The following is a 13,142-nucleotide window of genomic DNA, read 5'->3' as shown; positions in this document are numbered from 1 at the left end:
GCTTAATTTTCTTCCAAAATCTCATCCAACAAGCGGAGCTACTAGACACGGCATCGTCTAGTAAAAAAAATTATGTCCGTCGAGATCGTGAGGGGGGCCACGAGACACTCATGGCCGATTATTTTGATGAAAATCCAAAATTTAATGAAGATACTTTTCGTCACAGGTTTCGTATGTCCAAGTCTTTGTTCCTAAAAATTGTTAGTGACGTGGAAGCGTATGACGAGTGGTTTCAAGAAGGCTGTCACACCCCAACCGATGGCGGAATCATCGGGGCGCGGCACTGAGCGAAACAGATTGTTCAGAAGTTTCCACAACAACTATCATACAATTCAGTTATATAACACGTCCCATACCGTGTCCCAAATAAATAACAAGTTATCATAGAAATCAACCAAACAATATGGGAACTGTTCCGACAACTCAAATTCTTAATTATTACAAACCGAATGTAAATATTGTTTTAAGACTTCTAGACGGCTAACTATAGATCCTACTGACTACAGGTGCCAGTACAAGATCTACAGATAATTATGGCCCTGGGTCAGGTACGTGGACACTGTCCTAAGGTCGCAAACTCCTAGAAGCTTATTATTGCCTCGCTTCCCTAGCACGCTAGTAGCTTAAACACCTGTCACATACGTTAAAATAAAAGTCAATACATATAATGTAAAGGTGAGTACACAAGTTTGATATAGCATATAGAGTTCGAATAGTTTACGCATAACCAAGCACGTACACAAGGGCAAACGATGCATGTAAATTATCAACATGGGACCATCGATACCAGTGACTTCGAGTTGACTGTCCGAGACAGTTCGCAATACATGATTACCACCGTAATCCATGCAAGTAATTGTCCTTAGCAACCCCCGTGTGAACGGGTGCTGAGTCCAAACTATAGTACTACGTTGCTAAAGCAGGCAGATAGCACTCCACGTGTAAACATAATAAACAGCAATCATTTAGACAAGTAATACATGCAAATAGGTTAGCGTTCAAATAGTCTGTGTTGTTTGTGAATTTGATAGAGAACGTATGTAACACCCAAAAGTGCTGAAAGCAAAAAGGGATCGAGTATACTCACAGTGGTTGATTGTGGATTGAAGGGAGCACTGAGAATAGGTTAGCCTGAATAATTTGATAACACAACGATGAGTAACGCGGAAAAAGTAAACAATGTACTTGGATCGAGTAGGCCATTCGATCGGACAGCAGTTCGATCGAGTGGGCTGTTCGATTGATTTGAAAGTCCGTTCGAACATCCATTCGATCGGCTGGCTGGCTCGATCGGCTGGTTCCTTCAAGTGGATTGTTTCTTCCTTTGATGAGAAGGATGTGTTTGTGTATGATGGTTTGTACTACCTTTCAGGTTGGCCGATCGAACAGCTGTTCGATCGGTTAGCCCAACCGATCGGTTAGCACGTCATTGTTCTCAAATATGTCACTCGATCGGTTGGCATGTTCGATCGGGTGACCTTCCAATGCTTCGAAAAGTCTAAGGTAGTGTTTGGTATGCAGGAATGGGAGGTGGAATGGAATGAGTGATTACAAGGGAATGAAGAAAAGAGTGTTTGGTTGGTCCATGTAATGGAATCACCCATTCCAAAAGCCATTCCATTCCCTCAAAATCATTCCTTCCACCCCCCATGTTTTTTTTCCATTCCATCACCTCTTGCACCATTCATCAACAACACCATAACCCACGACCTTCGCCACAACCCACCACCACCCACCACCGACGCCATCACCGCCACCCGCCACCACCTCACCCCGACAGCCACCGCCGCCGCCACCCACTCGCCACCGTTATCACCCACAGCTGCGACCAACCGCCAACGCCACTCGCCGCCGCCACCCACCACCATCGTCGACGCCACCACCACCGCTACCACCAACCGCAGCCGCCGCCACCAACCGCCACCTTTGCTGCCACCCACCACCAACGGCCACCTTGTCGCCACCATCACTCGTCGTCACCGCCGAACCGCCACTCGCCGCCACCACCACCACCCATCGCCGCCGCCGACACCCACCGCCACCACCTATAACCACCCACAATCACTACAACCGACCACCACCACCACTCACCGCTAATTTTATTACTCCGTTTTTCTTGCCTACCGAACAATACACAATAATAATTCATTCCATTCACATGGTAACCAAACAAGACATGGAATGGTAATGATCCATTGCATTCCCTCGTTCATTCCATTACCTCGTCCATTCCATTCCTTCCTCAATTCCATTACCCCATACCAAACAGACCCTAAGTGTTTTGAAGTATAGTATTTCATGATCCGAGCAGTAATGATTACAATCGAGTGGCGTAGTCGATCGAACAGTACCTCGTCAATACTACACTTTTGTGAGTTTGTGGGACTAAGTGCTAGTCGATCGGTTAGCCTAGCCGATCGGCTGGCATAGTCGTTCGGTTGGGCTGTTCGATCGAACAGCCTAGCCGTTCGGCCAGCTTCTCGATTTGGTTAACCTATCACTTAACACTTGTTTCTTCCCGTTCATTGTTGGTGTTTTAGAGATATTTTGACTACGAGTTGAACCACAAAGCTGAAATCCTTACTTAGCCTACTGACTCGAGCAGGAATCACCCAAACTCGGTCAGAGACGGTTTGAACTTAAGTTTAACGTTTCACCCGAAATCGGTATATCTCTCGGTAGAACCCGAATCTTGAACCATGTGTTTGTTTAGATTGATTTGTAAATCGGTTCAAGTCTCGTTTTCACCCTTTTGAGTGTAAAAGAGTTGAAAGATAGATGAAAACCCATCTTTCAATCCTTTTCCACCGTGAAATGTTAAGATCTTTGGAAGATTTTAGGTTATTGATGTGGAAATCGGTTAGATCTAGCTTATTCATAGTTGAATGAAGTCAAGAACATGAAGTTCTTGATGAACACCAAGAACACCATGATGACATCACTCAAGAACACCTAGATCTTGGTGATTTCATGGATGAAATTCAGATTTTGAAAGATAGAAAGATGGAGAATCGATTAATGAACAAAAACGTACAAAGATTAGAGTGAAATACTTACCGGTTTGAGAGAAATCTGAGATTTAGTGAGAAGAAGAGGCTGGTCGGTCAGAGCTTTTCCAAAAGTGGAAAGCTTGACAAGGACAGCCCTATTTATAGGCTTCCAAAAGAGGAAAGGGTCAGCTGATCGAACAGCATTCCGGATCGAGCAGCTGTCCGATCGAACAGCCTGTTCGATCGGCTAGCCTGTTCGATCAGGTTGCCCTGTTCGATCGGCTTGCCTGGTTTTGAGTGTTTTGCGACGATTTTCGATATTCCGACTTCGATGAACGATGATTTGAGAATGATAGAATTCCTAATCAAATTACTTTTAGTTCCAACTACTATATCTAACATACAAGCATCCTTACACCACGTTTGGATTCGATTTCGATTGAGTTTGATTCACCTTCGAGTCTTGATTGATTTGATTGATTCACCACACACTTTAACATAAAAGTAAGCATGCACAAGTAACACATAAGACACACACACACGTATAAAAAGTACTAAAATTATCCACACTTGAGTTCGATGATTGATTTGATTAGCTTGATTATTGATTGACTAGCTTTATTGCATTGTTACTTCCTATCATTCACAGTCGATCGTTGGTTCACAGTTCGATTATCGGTCGATTAGTTTAATTATACAACACTTACTCCAAATAATACGAAAATCAAAATAAAGCTAAAATGAAATTAATCTTTATTAATCTTTAATTCCAATAACAGTCAACACTTGACTTTGACTTTTGGAAAACACGGGGTGTTACAAAGGCTTAGACGGGAGAACGAAGAAAGTTTTACACCGTTGCAAAAGGTTACTTCGGCAATTAAACAACTTGCAACCGGTAACCCACCAGACGAGGGGGACGAGTATTTAAATATGTCTGAAAGGACCTCTCGTGAGTGCCTTGAATATTTCTGCGAGACGGTATGTAAAAGGTATGGCGGTGAATTCCTACGTAGACCAACGAGCCACGACGTCGCGCTATTGTATCAGGCTCATGAGGAGAGGCATCACCTACCTGGTATGTTAGGGAGTCTGGATTGTACACACTTCGTCTGGAGAATGTGCCCCACAGAATTGCGTGGACAATACATGAGAGGCGATCATCAATACCCGACGGTTATGTTAGAAGCGGTAGCGTCTCAAGATTTGTGGATTTGGCATGCTTTTTGTGGGCCAGCGGGTTCACAAAACGACATCAACGTGCTGCAACAATCTCCGTTATTTCTTGCTCAACGAAACGGAACGGCGCCAAATTGTCCATTTCAAGTGAACAACCACTTATACAAACGCGGGTATTATCTTACTGATGGGATCTACCCTACCTGGTCCGTGTTTGTGAAGTCTTTTCCATATCCACACGACCCGAATGAAAAAAAGTTCAAGAGGCAACACGAGGCCGCAAGAAAAGATGTGGAACGAGCGTTTGGTGTGTTAAAGTCGAAGTGGGGAATACTAAATCGTCCAATGCGTTCGAAAACGGTGAGAAAGATAAGGTCCATCGTGTATACGTGCCTTATTTTACACAACATGATTATAAAAGACGACGGAAGGGCGATAGCACCGGTACATATTCAAGATCCTCCAGTCGAACCCGTCTTCGATGATACAGCCTATACGGAGCTCATTGACGAAGACACGCATTGGAGGCTAAAACACGATCTCGTTGAGCATCTCGGAAGTTTAGATTTGCCTCACCTTGAAGTTGATTCGGACGACGAGTAGTTTGTTTTTATATTTTTCTAGTTTGAATGTATTTTTTTTTTCTAGTTCGAATGTTTTTTTTTTAATTTAATGAAATGTCTTTTATTTAATTTTTATTTTTATTAATCTTTTTTTAATTTGTAAACATGCATCATTTTAGAAAAAAAAAAAACCAACTCCCCTAATAGGGGAGTGCCGCCATCAAAAAGGGGTATTAGGGGAGTGTTAGAGGGGAGTTGACGTGGCTTATTCTGGTTGGTTATGTGTAAGAGGGGGGACTCACCTAAGAGGTGAGCACCCCTTACACCCTTACTATGTTTCGCCAATAATCCTAAGTTATTTACCTTTTTCCAGGTTTGAACATGGGACCTCACCTAATTAATATTATAAGGGTGAAGGGGGTGTATGCCTAATCCCTTTAGGTAAAGTTTCCCCCACCTAATTGAATTGTGCCATGTAATTTGCCTATAACTTTTGCCTATTTACCCAAAAAGCACAAGGGGTGCATGCGTATATTAAGATTATTATGCATACCATTATTTAAAAAAAAAGATGATTGGTTGATATAACTATGGGCCCCACACTTAACCCTTCCCTCTTCTTTGCCTCAAGTGGCAAGCATTCGTCGATTTCTCCTCTCTTTCTTCTTTGCCGATCGGCATCATCATCTTGGCGGTTGTCTTTGCCGTGCAGCAAGGGGTTGCCGAATCCCCTTGCCTAACCCACCCCGTACACCCTAAGTAAGTGAGTTATGCATGTCCTAAATGGGTTGAACCAGCCAGTTTTTAACGATGTCGACATGTTATGCATGAACATGTTTACCGCAAACACGAACACATTTAACTTCGTATCGAATCACGTCGTGTTGAACGAACCGAGACCCAACCTTGAGCAAGGGAAAGATAATCATCAAACGTTAATTTCATAGTTTGTGAAAAAGTCAAGATTTACTATTTCTACATGGTGAGGCTAAAGCAACTTTATTTCTTCATTCATTTACAGAAATTTATCTGAAAATATAGACGCAGTTTACGCTTGAATAATGAAGACCATGATATTATTAACTATTAGTAAGTCAACAAACATGATAACGACATGTTCAGGTATCACTTCATGGTCAACCACCTCAGTGGACATGACGCGTACAAACCGTGTTGCATATAATTATTTAAATGATGATAAAAAAAGAGTTAAATGCGATTTTAGTCCCTGTGGTTTGGATTATTTTGTCGGTTTAGTTCAAAGATTTCATTTTTCGTCTGTTTGTCCAAAAAAGTTTCACTGTTGCCATTTTCGTCTACTGGGTTAACTTCATCCATTCTTTCTGTTAACGAGAAAAACAATTCTGTAATTTTATACGGTCGAATTGTCTTTCTGGTTAATAGAATTACATATAAAATGACTGAATCGTTCTTCTCGTTAGCAGAAAAAATGGATGAAGTTAATCCAGTTGACTAAAATGACAACGATGAAATCTTTTTGGACCCACAGACGAAAAATGAAATCTTTGAACTAAACTGACGAAGTGTTTCAAACTACAGGGACTAAAATGACATTTAACTCTAAAAAAAATAAAATAAATAAATGATAACGAGTGTTGGAATCATCAATTCCTTGTAATATTTAATCCACTCCGCGTTTTTTCTTAAAATCCCGATAATTCTCCATCTTAACAAAGACCGATGTTAACAACCAAGATTTTTTTATAAATGATATTTATTAACATTATCTTGTGTTTAATAATAAATTTATATGTCTTTTAAAAGCTTAATTTATATCTATTATATTCAGGGGTTGAAACCGATATCAATATGTGTATCAAATCTGTGAATGATGTTTTATTAAAGTTGTAATAAAAATGAATATCGTCCCATTCATTATGTCAATGTTATATTTTATTTTTTCACATATCGAATCAATCTTAAACTTTTGTTATATTTTTGTTTTTAGAATTTTAGGTGATAGTTGAATTGAGAAATAAGATATATAATTTTAAAATTTTAATGTCTTATTGTTTATTCTCTTTTTATTGTGCATGTTTATATTATACATATATATACACTGCGAATTAGCATTACTTTTTTTTAACTTTATTAAATATAACAAATTAATATACATAAAGCTTTATTAATTTCAAAAAACAGACTATAAAATATGCCAGATTAGCAATTAAAGTACAATAAATTAAAAAATTGTTATCTTTTAATTTAGGCCGTTAATTTCTGAATATGATTACGAAAAAGTTGCAATTTATATTTTTCTATCTGAAATATTAAAAAAGTGACATATATAATTTTATAATTTATAGTGGTAGACATGAATATATTCATAAAATAAAAATCATATCAATATATATTAAATCTTCATTCAACCACAAAATAAAAATCATATCAAAACATATCAAATCTTCATTCAATATTCCATATTTGTTTATTAAGAAATGTAATATAATTTATACTTAACTAGTTTTTAGTGCGTAAAAGATATTTTATTTTAATATTTTATGTTAAAAAATCGTGTAATATACGGGTTAAGAAAAAAAATATATTATATAGGGATTTACTATTCCTATCTAAAAAATCGTGTAATACATGAGTTAAGAAAAAAATATATTATATAGGGATTTACTATTCCCATCTAAAAAATCGTGTAATACGTGGGTTAAGAAAAATATATTATATAGGGATTTACTATTCACGTCTTCAAAATATACAAATTATACCTTAAGCATTTTTTGTTTTGTACCTCAAACATTTGGATTTTTACTATTCTTTTTCATTTCGTGTTGCAAATTTTACTGAAAAAGATAATATGTATTGAGTTCGTCCTTCTGATTTTACCAATAACTAAGTTCAAAATCAATCAATACAAAGATGAAGAATAAGATGTGAGAGGTTAAACAAATAAACTAACATAAAGAAAGAATAAGATGTGAAAGATTAAATATATTAAATCTTCATCCAATATTCCATTTACATCTCTAACATAAAGAGTTTGCTATATACAGAGATTCACTGTTCACATCTTCAAAATATATAGGTTGTACCTCAAGCATATTTTGTTTGGTAAACATTTTGGTTTTGTAACTCAATCATGGAAATATGATTAAAAAGTTATAATAAAGAATTGGAAAAAAAAGATTCAAAAAAAAAATATAATAAAGAAACATGAGAGAGATAAAGAATGAGATATGGGAGACTGAACACATATTAGAGATATTTGATTTTAAAAAAATGGAGACAGAGATTTCAATTGAAATGTTATTTAAAAATAGAGATAGAGATTCTAATGGAAATACTCTTTAACACCCAAGAGAGACTAGACCGCCACAATTAGTTGTCCAACCATCATATTATCACCACTCTTCTTCTCCTCCAGGTATACATTCACTTCAAATAATAGAGGAATGTTTATTAATTTAGTGTTACTTTAATTTTTCACCACAAATCAAAGTTTTATTTATGTTTTCAAGTAATCACTTCATAGCTTGCTCAACTTGAAGCCTTCACGGCCTACTACTAATATATCTTCAAGTTGAAGGTTATGGCTACAACACTAAGATATAGTAATAATAGACGATAAAATAGCATATCCTTTATGTGAGTTTGTTTGATTAGGTTTTTGTTCCAAGTTTCGCAATGGAAATAGTGGAAGCCGGAACTTGCCAATTTAGATGATGCTTAGAGAAAAACAAAAATGGTGGCGGCGGTCGCTAACAATGGGGCGGCGGAAAGGATGATGACATTGGTGTTATGTGATTACATCTGATTCACTCACATGTAACCTAGTATTTATAAAAAAATATTATTTCCTCTGTCCCATTAAAAGTGTCCTGTTTTGAATTTTCAAAGTCTTTATTTATAAACTTTGACCTTAAATAATTTTGTTTGTGTTAGATAATACTTGATGAAAGTTATATGATTTGAGTGTGTTTTACTAGTGTTTTTATCGGATTAATTTTCTTCAAGTTTTATATAACACAAAAAATATATAATTAAAGTAAAGTTTATAAATAAAGACTTTGAAAATTCAAAATAAGACACATTTAATGGGACGAAGGGAGTAGTAGTGATAGTAGTAGTAGTGGCACCGGTAATAGCAGTAGTGATTGTAGCGGTGATGGTGGTGGTGGTGGTCATGGTCGTAATGGCGTTAGTGGTAGTGGTTAGTAGCAGCGGCAACAACAAGAACAGTAATAGTAATCGTCACATCTTGTTGTACATAACTAAGCACACATTATTATTTCTCAGACTAATAAATTACTATAAAAGAAAAGAATAGGATTTTGTTAAAGATAAAAACATATATATAATGTCACTTGACATATACGATGTTTTCTTTTCATTAAAACAAAGACTAATTAAATTCATAAAGTTATAAAGTTAAAAAAAAACATAAATAAAGGAGTGGGGGAATATTGTATTGGAGAAAAAAGAAAAGGGTAGAGCGGTAAAAACGGATGCAACGAATTTGATAAACCGATCACGTCCGGAAGCCAAGCTCGTATATATATAAACCCCCCTATTATTATTCTCATTCATCATATCATTCCCCCAAAACACAAACCCTATTTTCTCTCTTTCTCTCTCAAATCAATCAAATGGCCGATCAGCTCACCGATGACCAGATCTCTGAATTCAAAGAAGCCTTCAGCCTATTCGACAAGGACGGCGATGGTATCTTATCTTTTCCACCTCTCATTCGCTCGATCGATCGTTTTCTTTCGTTATTCATTCTGTTTAAATGTTTTTTTACCTGATTTGTGCTTTAGATGATGCGTGCTATGTGATTATGTTAGAAATGTTTATTATACGGTACTATTTGACTATTTTTTTATTGTATATGATTCTAGGTCAATGATTTGGGGGTTTTTATCGGTTTAGGAGTGAATTAGCTGATTAACGTCATGCAGTTGATCGATTTGGGGAGGTTTTATCGGTTTAGGAGTGAATTAGCCGATTAACGTCATTCAATTGAGCGAATCATGCTAATATTGTTGAATCTGTTTGTGATTAGAAGCTGATTTTAACGAAACGATTGTTTTGTAAGTTTTATTTCATGTTTGTCATTTTGCATCTTTCCGATTTAATAATAAAATTAACATAAAAGGTATTTTTGAATTTTTCTGATTTTTGCTTGTAATAATCAATGGATGTGGATGTGGATGTGGTTTGTAAGTTTTTTCAAAGGAGATATTTAATTATTAATGAAGGATTTGAACTATAATATATGTTGAAGTCAAATATATAGTTTGTATTGGGTCAGGAGTACTTAATATAGAATTAGAAGGGTCCCAACCTAAGTGGTACATTTGTAGGTTTTTGGTTGTTTTTTTTTCTAATAATTGATCACGAATTTGGGGTTTTATATTTAAATGAACGAATGGGGACGGCTGACCAAGTTGATGTGTTATTTATTTTTGACGATTGTATACGAGTCTACAGAGTATTGATGATTATATCTCTAAGGGGATCATATATCCAGCTCATGGAAAATATGATGTTCTTTTTTGTAAATTCATGTCATATTTGTTACTCTTTTAACGCGGTTATGGTATTGTTCAAACATTTGTTGAATTTGCTAGCCAGAAATCGTTGTGTCTAGATTATTTTCAGTTCTATGTATGTCGGTCAGGGTACACAAATATGCTATAATATGTACTAGTTTAGTAACTTACTGTCATATAACAGTATAACACTAATTCATACCAACTATTGATGTTAATATAGTGTTTATAAGAGGTCCTCTGTCTAGATTCTAACAGCAGAGTTCATCATCTCTTTAATTTGATGGTTCTTTCAGTGTTCTAGAACTTATTAGGGGTCAATGTGGATTTGGCATTTTGCTAGATATCTGAAGAGATTAAAATAATGAGTACAAATGTTTTAATGTTGGGCTTTATTTTGACCTTTTTTTTATTTTTATTGTCGTTTATGGTTTGGCCTATGAACTTGGCTTTGTGTATGACCCCTCAATATGCGATATGGCACTCGTGAGGCTTTATCTTTCTGGATAACATTTTTTATTTCTATTGAGCAAGTTTTGATACTACCATGATGATGTCAACCTCTTCGTTATTTCTTTCTTTTTTTTGTTCTTATCTTGTCGCTACAAGTGTTTTGTTTTACTTACTACTTTGACATGATTACTTGCAAAACATGAACTACTTGTAGGATTAATAGCGTGTTTTCAAGGGTCAACGTGTTCAACTAGGTGAACCACACAACATGAATCTTAGAAGAATTGTATATATTATAAAGTGTTTTTGTTTTAGATTGTTACAATGACTTTCGTAATATTGGTTCTTTAATGTTATTACTAGTGTTTTCTTCTATTGGTTGGCTTTGCAATCTTATGAATGTACTCTTTTCAGTTGTTAACGTGTGCCTCTGAAACAGTAATAGCTAAATCGCTGGCAACTTTTTAAAGTTTTTTAAATCAAAGCCAAACCATTAAAAAATCGAATCCGGACCAAATCAAACCATTACAACTGTATGGTTTCATGGTTTGGGTATATTGCACGTTTAAAAGAGGTAACTTTTGGTACAGGTTTAGTTGAAATGAAACTCACAGAACTGTATGATATTGTAACTATTTGTGACATTTACTGATTTCTAGAGAATGAACAAATTTATGTAAGGATCAAAAATAGTCTATACGATTAAGGAGAATTTCTAAGATAACGTAACGCTGTGCTGTTGTAACATATGATTGGGTTTGTTATATTACTAAGATTATTTTTTTATTGGCGTCAAAGAAATTTTTTATTAAGCAGACACAAGCAAGAAATTAGAGTTAAGTTAACATCAACCATTAAAAGTCAACTTTCTGGGTACCACTGAAAATCAACCTTCCGATGTGGAGAGCTATGAATAGACGGTCCCACTCCAAAAATTATCTCATCGATTTGCATTCTTCTCTAGGATTGAATTAATGGTCCCATTTGAAGGAAAGAAACCTTGTCTACTGGAGCATGTTGTCTGTGTCTTATGTTTGTTATTCATGTTTAGTTTTTGTTAGGATGTGGCCGGCGGTCTTGACCCGTCTACTTATGGACGGTTTAATTTGGATTAGTTTGATCTATAACTGTTAATAATTTATAATTATTAATTACCTGTTAACTGTACATGTACAGGTTGTATCACGACAAAGGAACTTGGAACAGTGATGAGATCGCTTGGGCAAAACCCAACAGAAGCGGAACTCCAAGACATGATCAACGAAGTGGATGCAGATGGCAATGGAACGATCGACTTCCCAGAGTTTCTAAATCTCATGGCAAGAAAGATGAAGGATACAGACTCTGAGGAGGAGTTGAAAGAGGCATTCAGAGTGTTTGACAAAGACCAAAACGGCTTCATCTCAGCTGCTGAGCTGCGCCACGTGATGACAAACCTGGGTGAGAAGCTTACTGATGAAGAAGTCGATGAGATGATCCGAGAGGCTGATGTTGATGGGGATGGCCAAATCAACTACGAGGAGTTCGTTAAGGTTATGATGGCTAAGTGATACTAGTAGTGTGGTATTGTTATCTAGTTTATGTCAATTGGTTTTGGGCTTTGGATCCTCTAAAATCTTCTTGTTTAATTATGTATCTGATGATGACAAGTGCTTCTTAAGTTTGTTATTCTGTTCTCGTGATATTAGTGTTTTTGGTCATGCCTTAAATAACTCTTCCATTCCATTCCTTTTTTTTAAACCGGTCCGGTTTTTTTGATCCAAAACAAAAAGCGGTTTTTTATAACCGTTTTTTCAAACCCAAAACAGTAACCGGTTTGGATCGGGTTTTAACGGTTTTTGCCGAAAAAAAAAAAACGGTTTTAGATGGTTTTAAAACTGGTTTAGGTTTTTAAACTGGTTGCAAAAATCAAGAATAGTAATCGGTCACAAACTGTCGGTTCGGTTCGGTCCTAAAACTGGTCTAAAAAATCAGGTTTCGTTTTTTTTTTTTTTCGGGTTACGATTCTAAAACCGGTTTTTTTACACCTCTACATCCACCCACATGTTTCTACGCGTGTCAGACAGTTTTAGATACATGAAACCCAATGTTGATGGTCAATTTATAAAAACACATTTTTTAATTTCTGCAAGTGTCAAAAACCAGAAATGTTATGCGTGAGCAAACTGTGATGATCAAATATCTTTTTTTAAATGATCAAGGATGTATAGCTAGCTACCTATATGTCTCCAAGTGGGTGTAGCTGATAAATAAAAAGCTAGTTGCCGATGACTTTTGGTTCATTGTTGTCAGCCCCATACTCTTTCAAATTGATGGGTTCGGACTCGCCTGGGTTGAACTAGGGGTTTTACGATAGTGGGTCTTCAGAAGGTTTTTTTTTCTCTACAATAGTGGTGGACTGGTTACCAACGCTAGGGGTGTTCAAAAAAATT

At 36.3% G+C, this 13,142-nt stretch overlaps 1 protein-coding gene across 1 annotated transcript; it reads left to right on the top strand.

Moving 5' to 3' along the window:
• Window positions 1–9,155: 9,155 nt before the first annotated feature.
• LOC110938016 (calmodulin-7) lies at window positions 9,156–12,394 on the top strand. Its single transcript, XM_022180486.2, has 2 exons — window positions 9,156–9,427; window positions 11,887–12,394. The coding sequence occupies exons 1-2, from the start codon at window positions 9,352–9,354 to the stop codon at window positions 12,258–12,260; spliced, it is 450 nt and encodes a 149-aa protein (XP_022036178.1). The 5' UTR covers window positions 9,156–9,351; the 3' UTR covers window positions 12,261–12,394.
• The last annotated feature ends 748 nt before the right edge of the window (window positions 12,395–13,142 follow it).

The sequence above is a fragment of the Helianthus annuus genome, chromosome 4 (genome assembly GCF_002127325.2).
Source record: "Helianthus annuus cultivar XRQ/B chromosome 4, HanXRQr2.0-SUNRISE, whole genome shotgun sequence".
In the NCBI taxonomy this organism is placed as follows: domain Eukaryota; kingdom Viridiplantae; phylum Streptophyta; class Magnoliopsida; order Asterales; family Asteraceae; genus Helianthus; species Helianthus annuus.
This window is presented reverse-complemented; position numbering and strand designations above follow the sequence as displayed.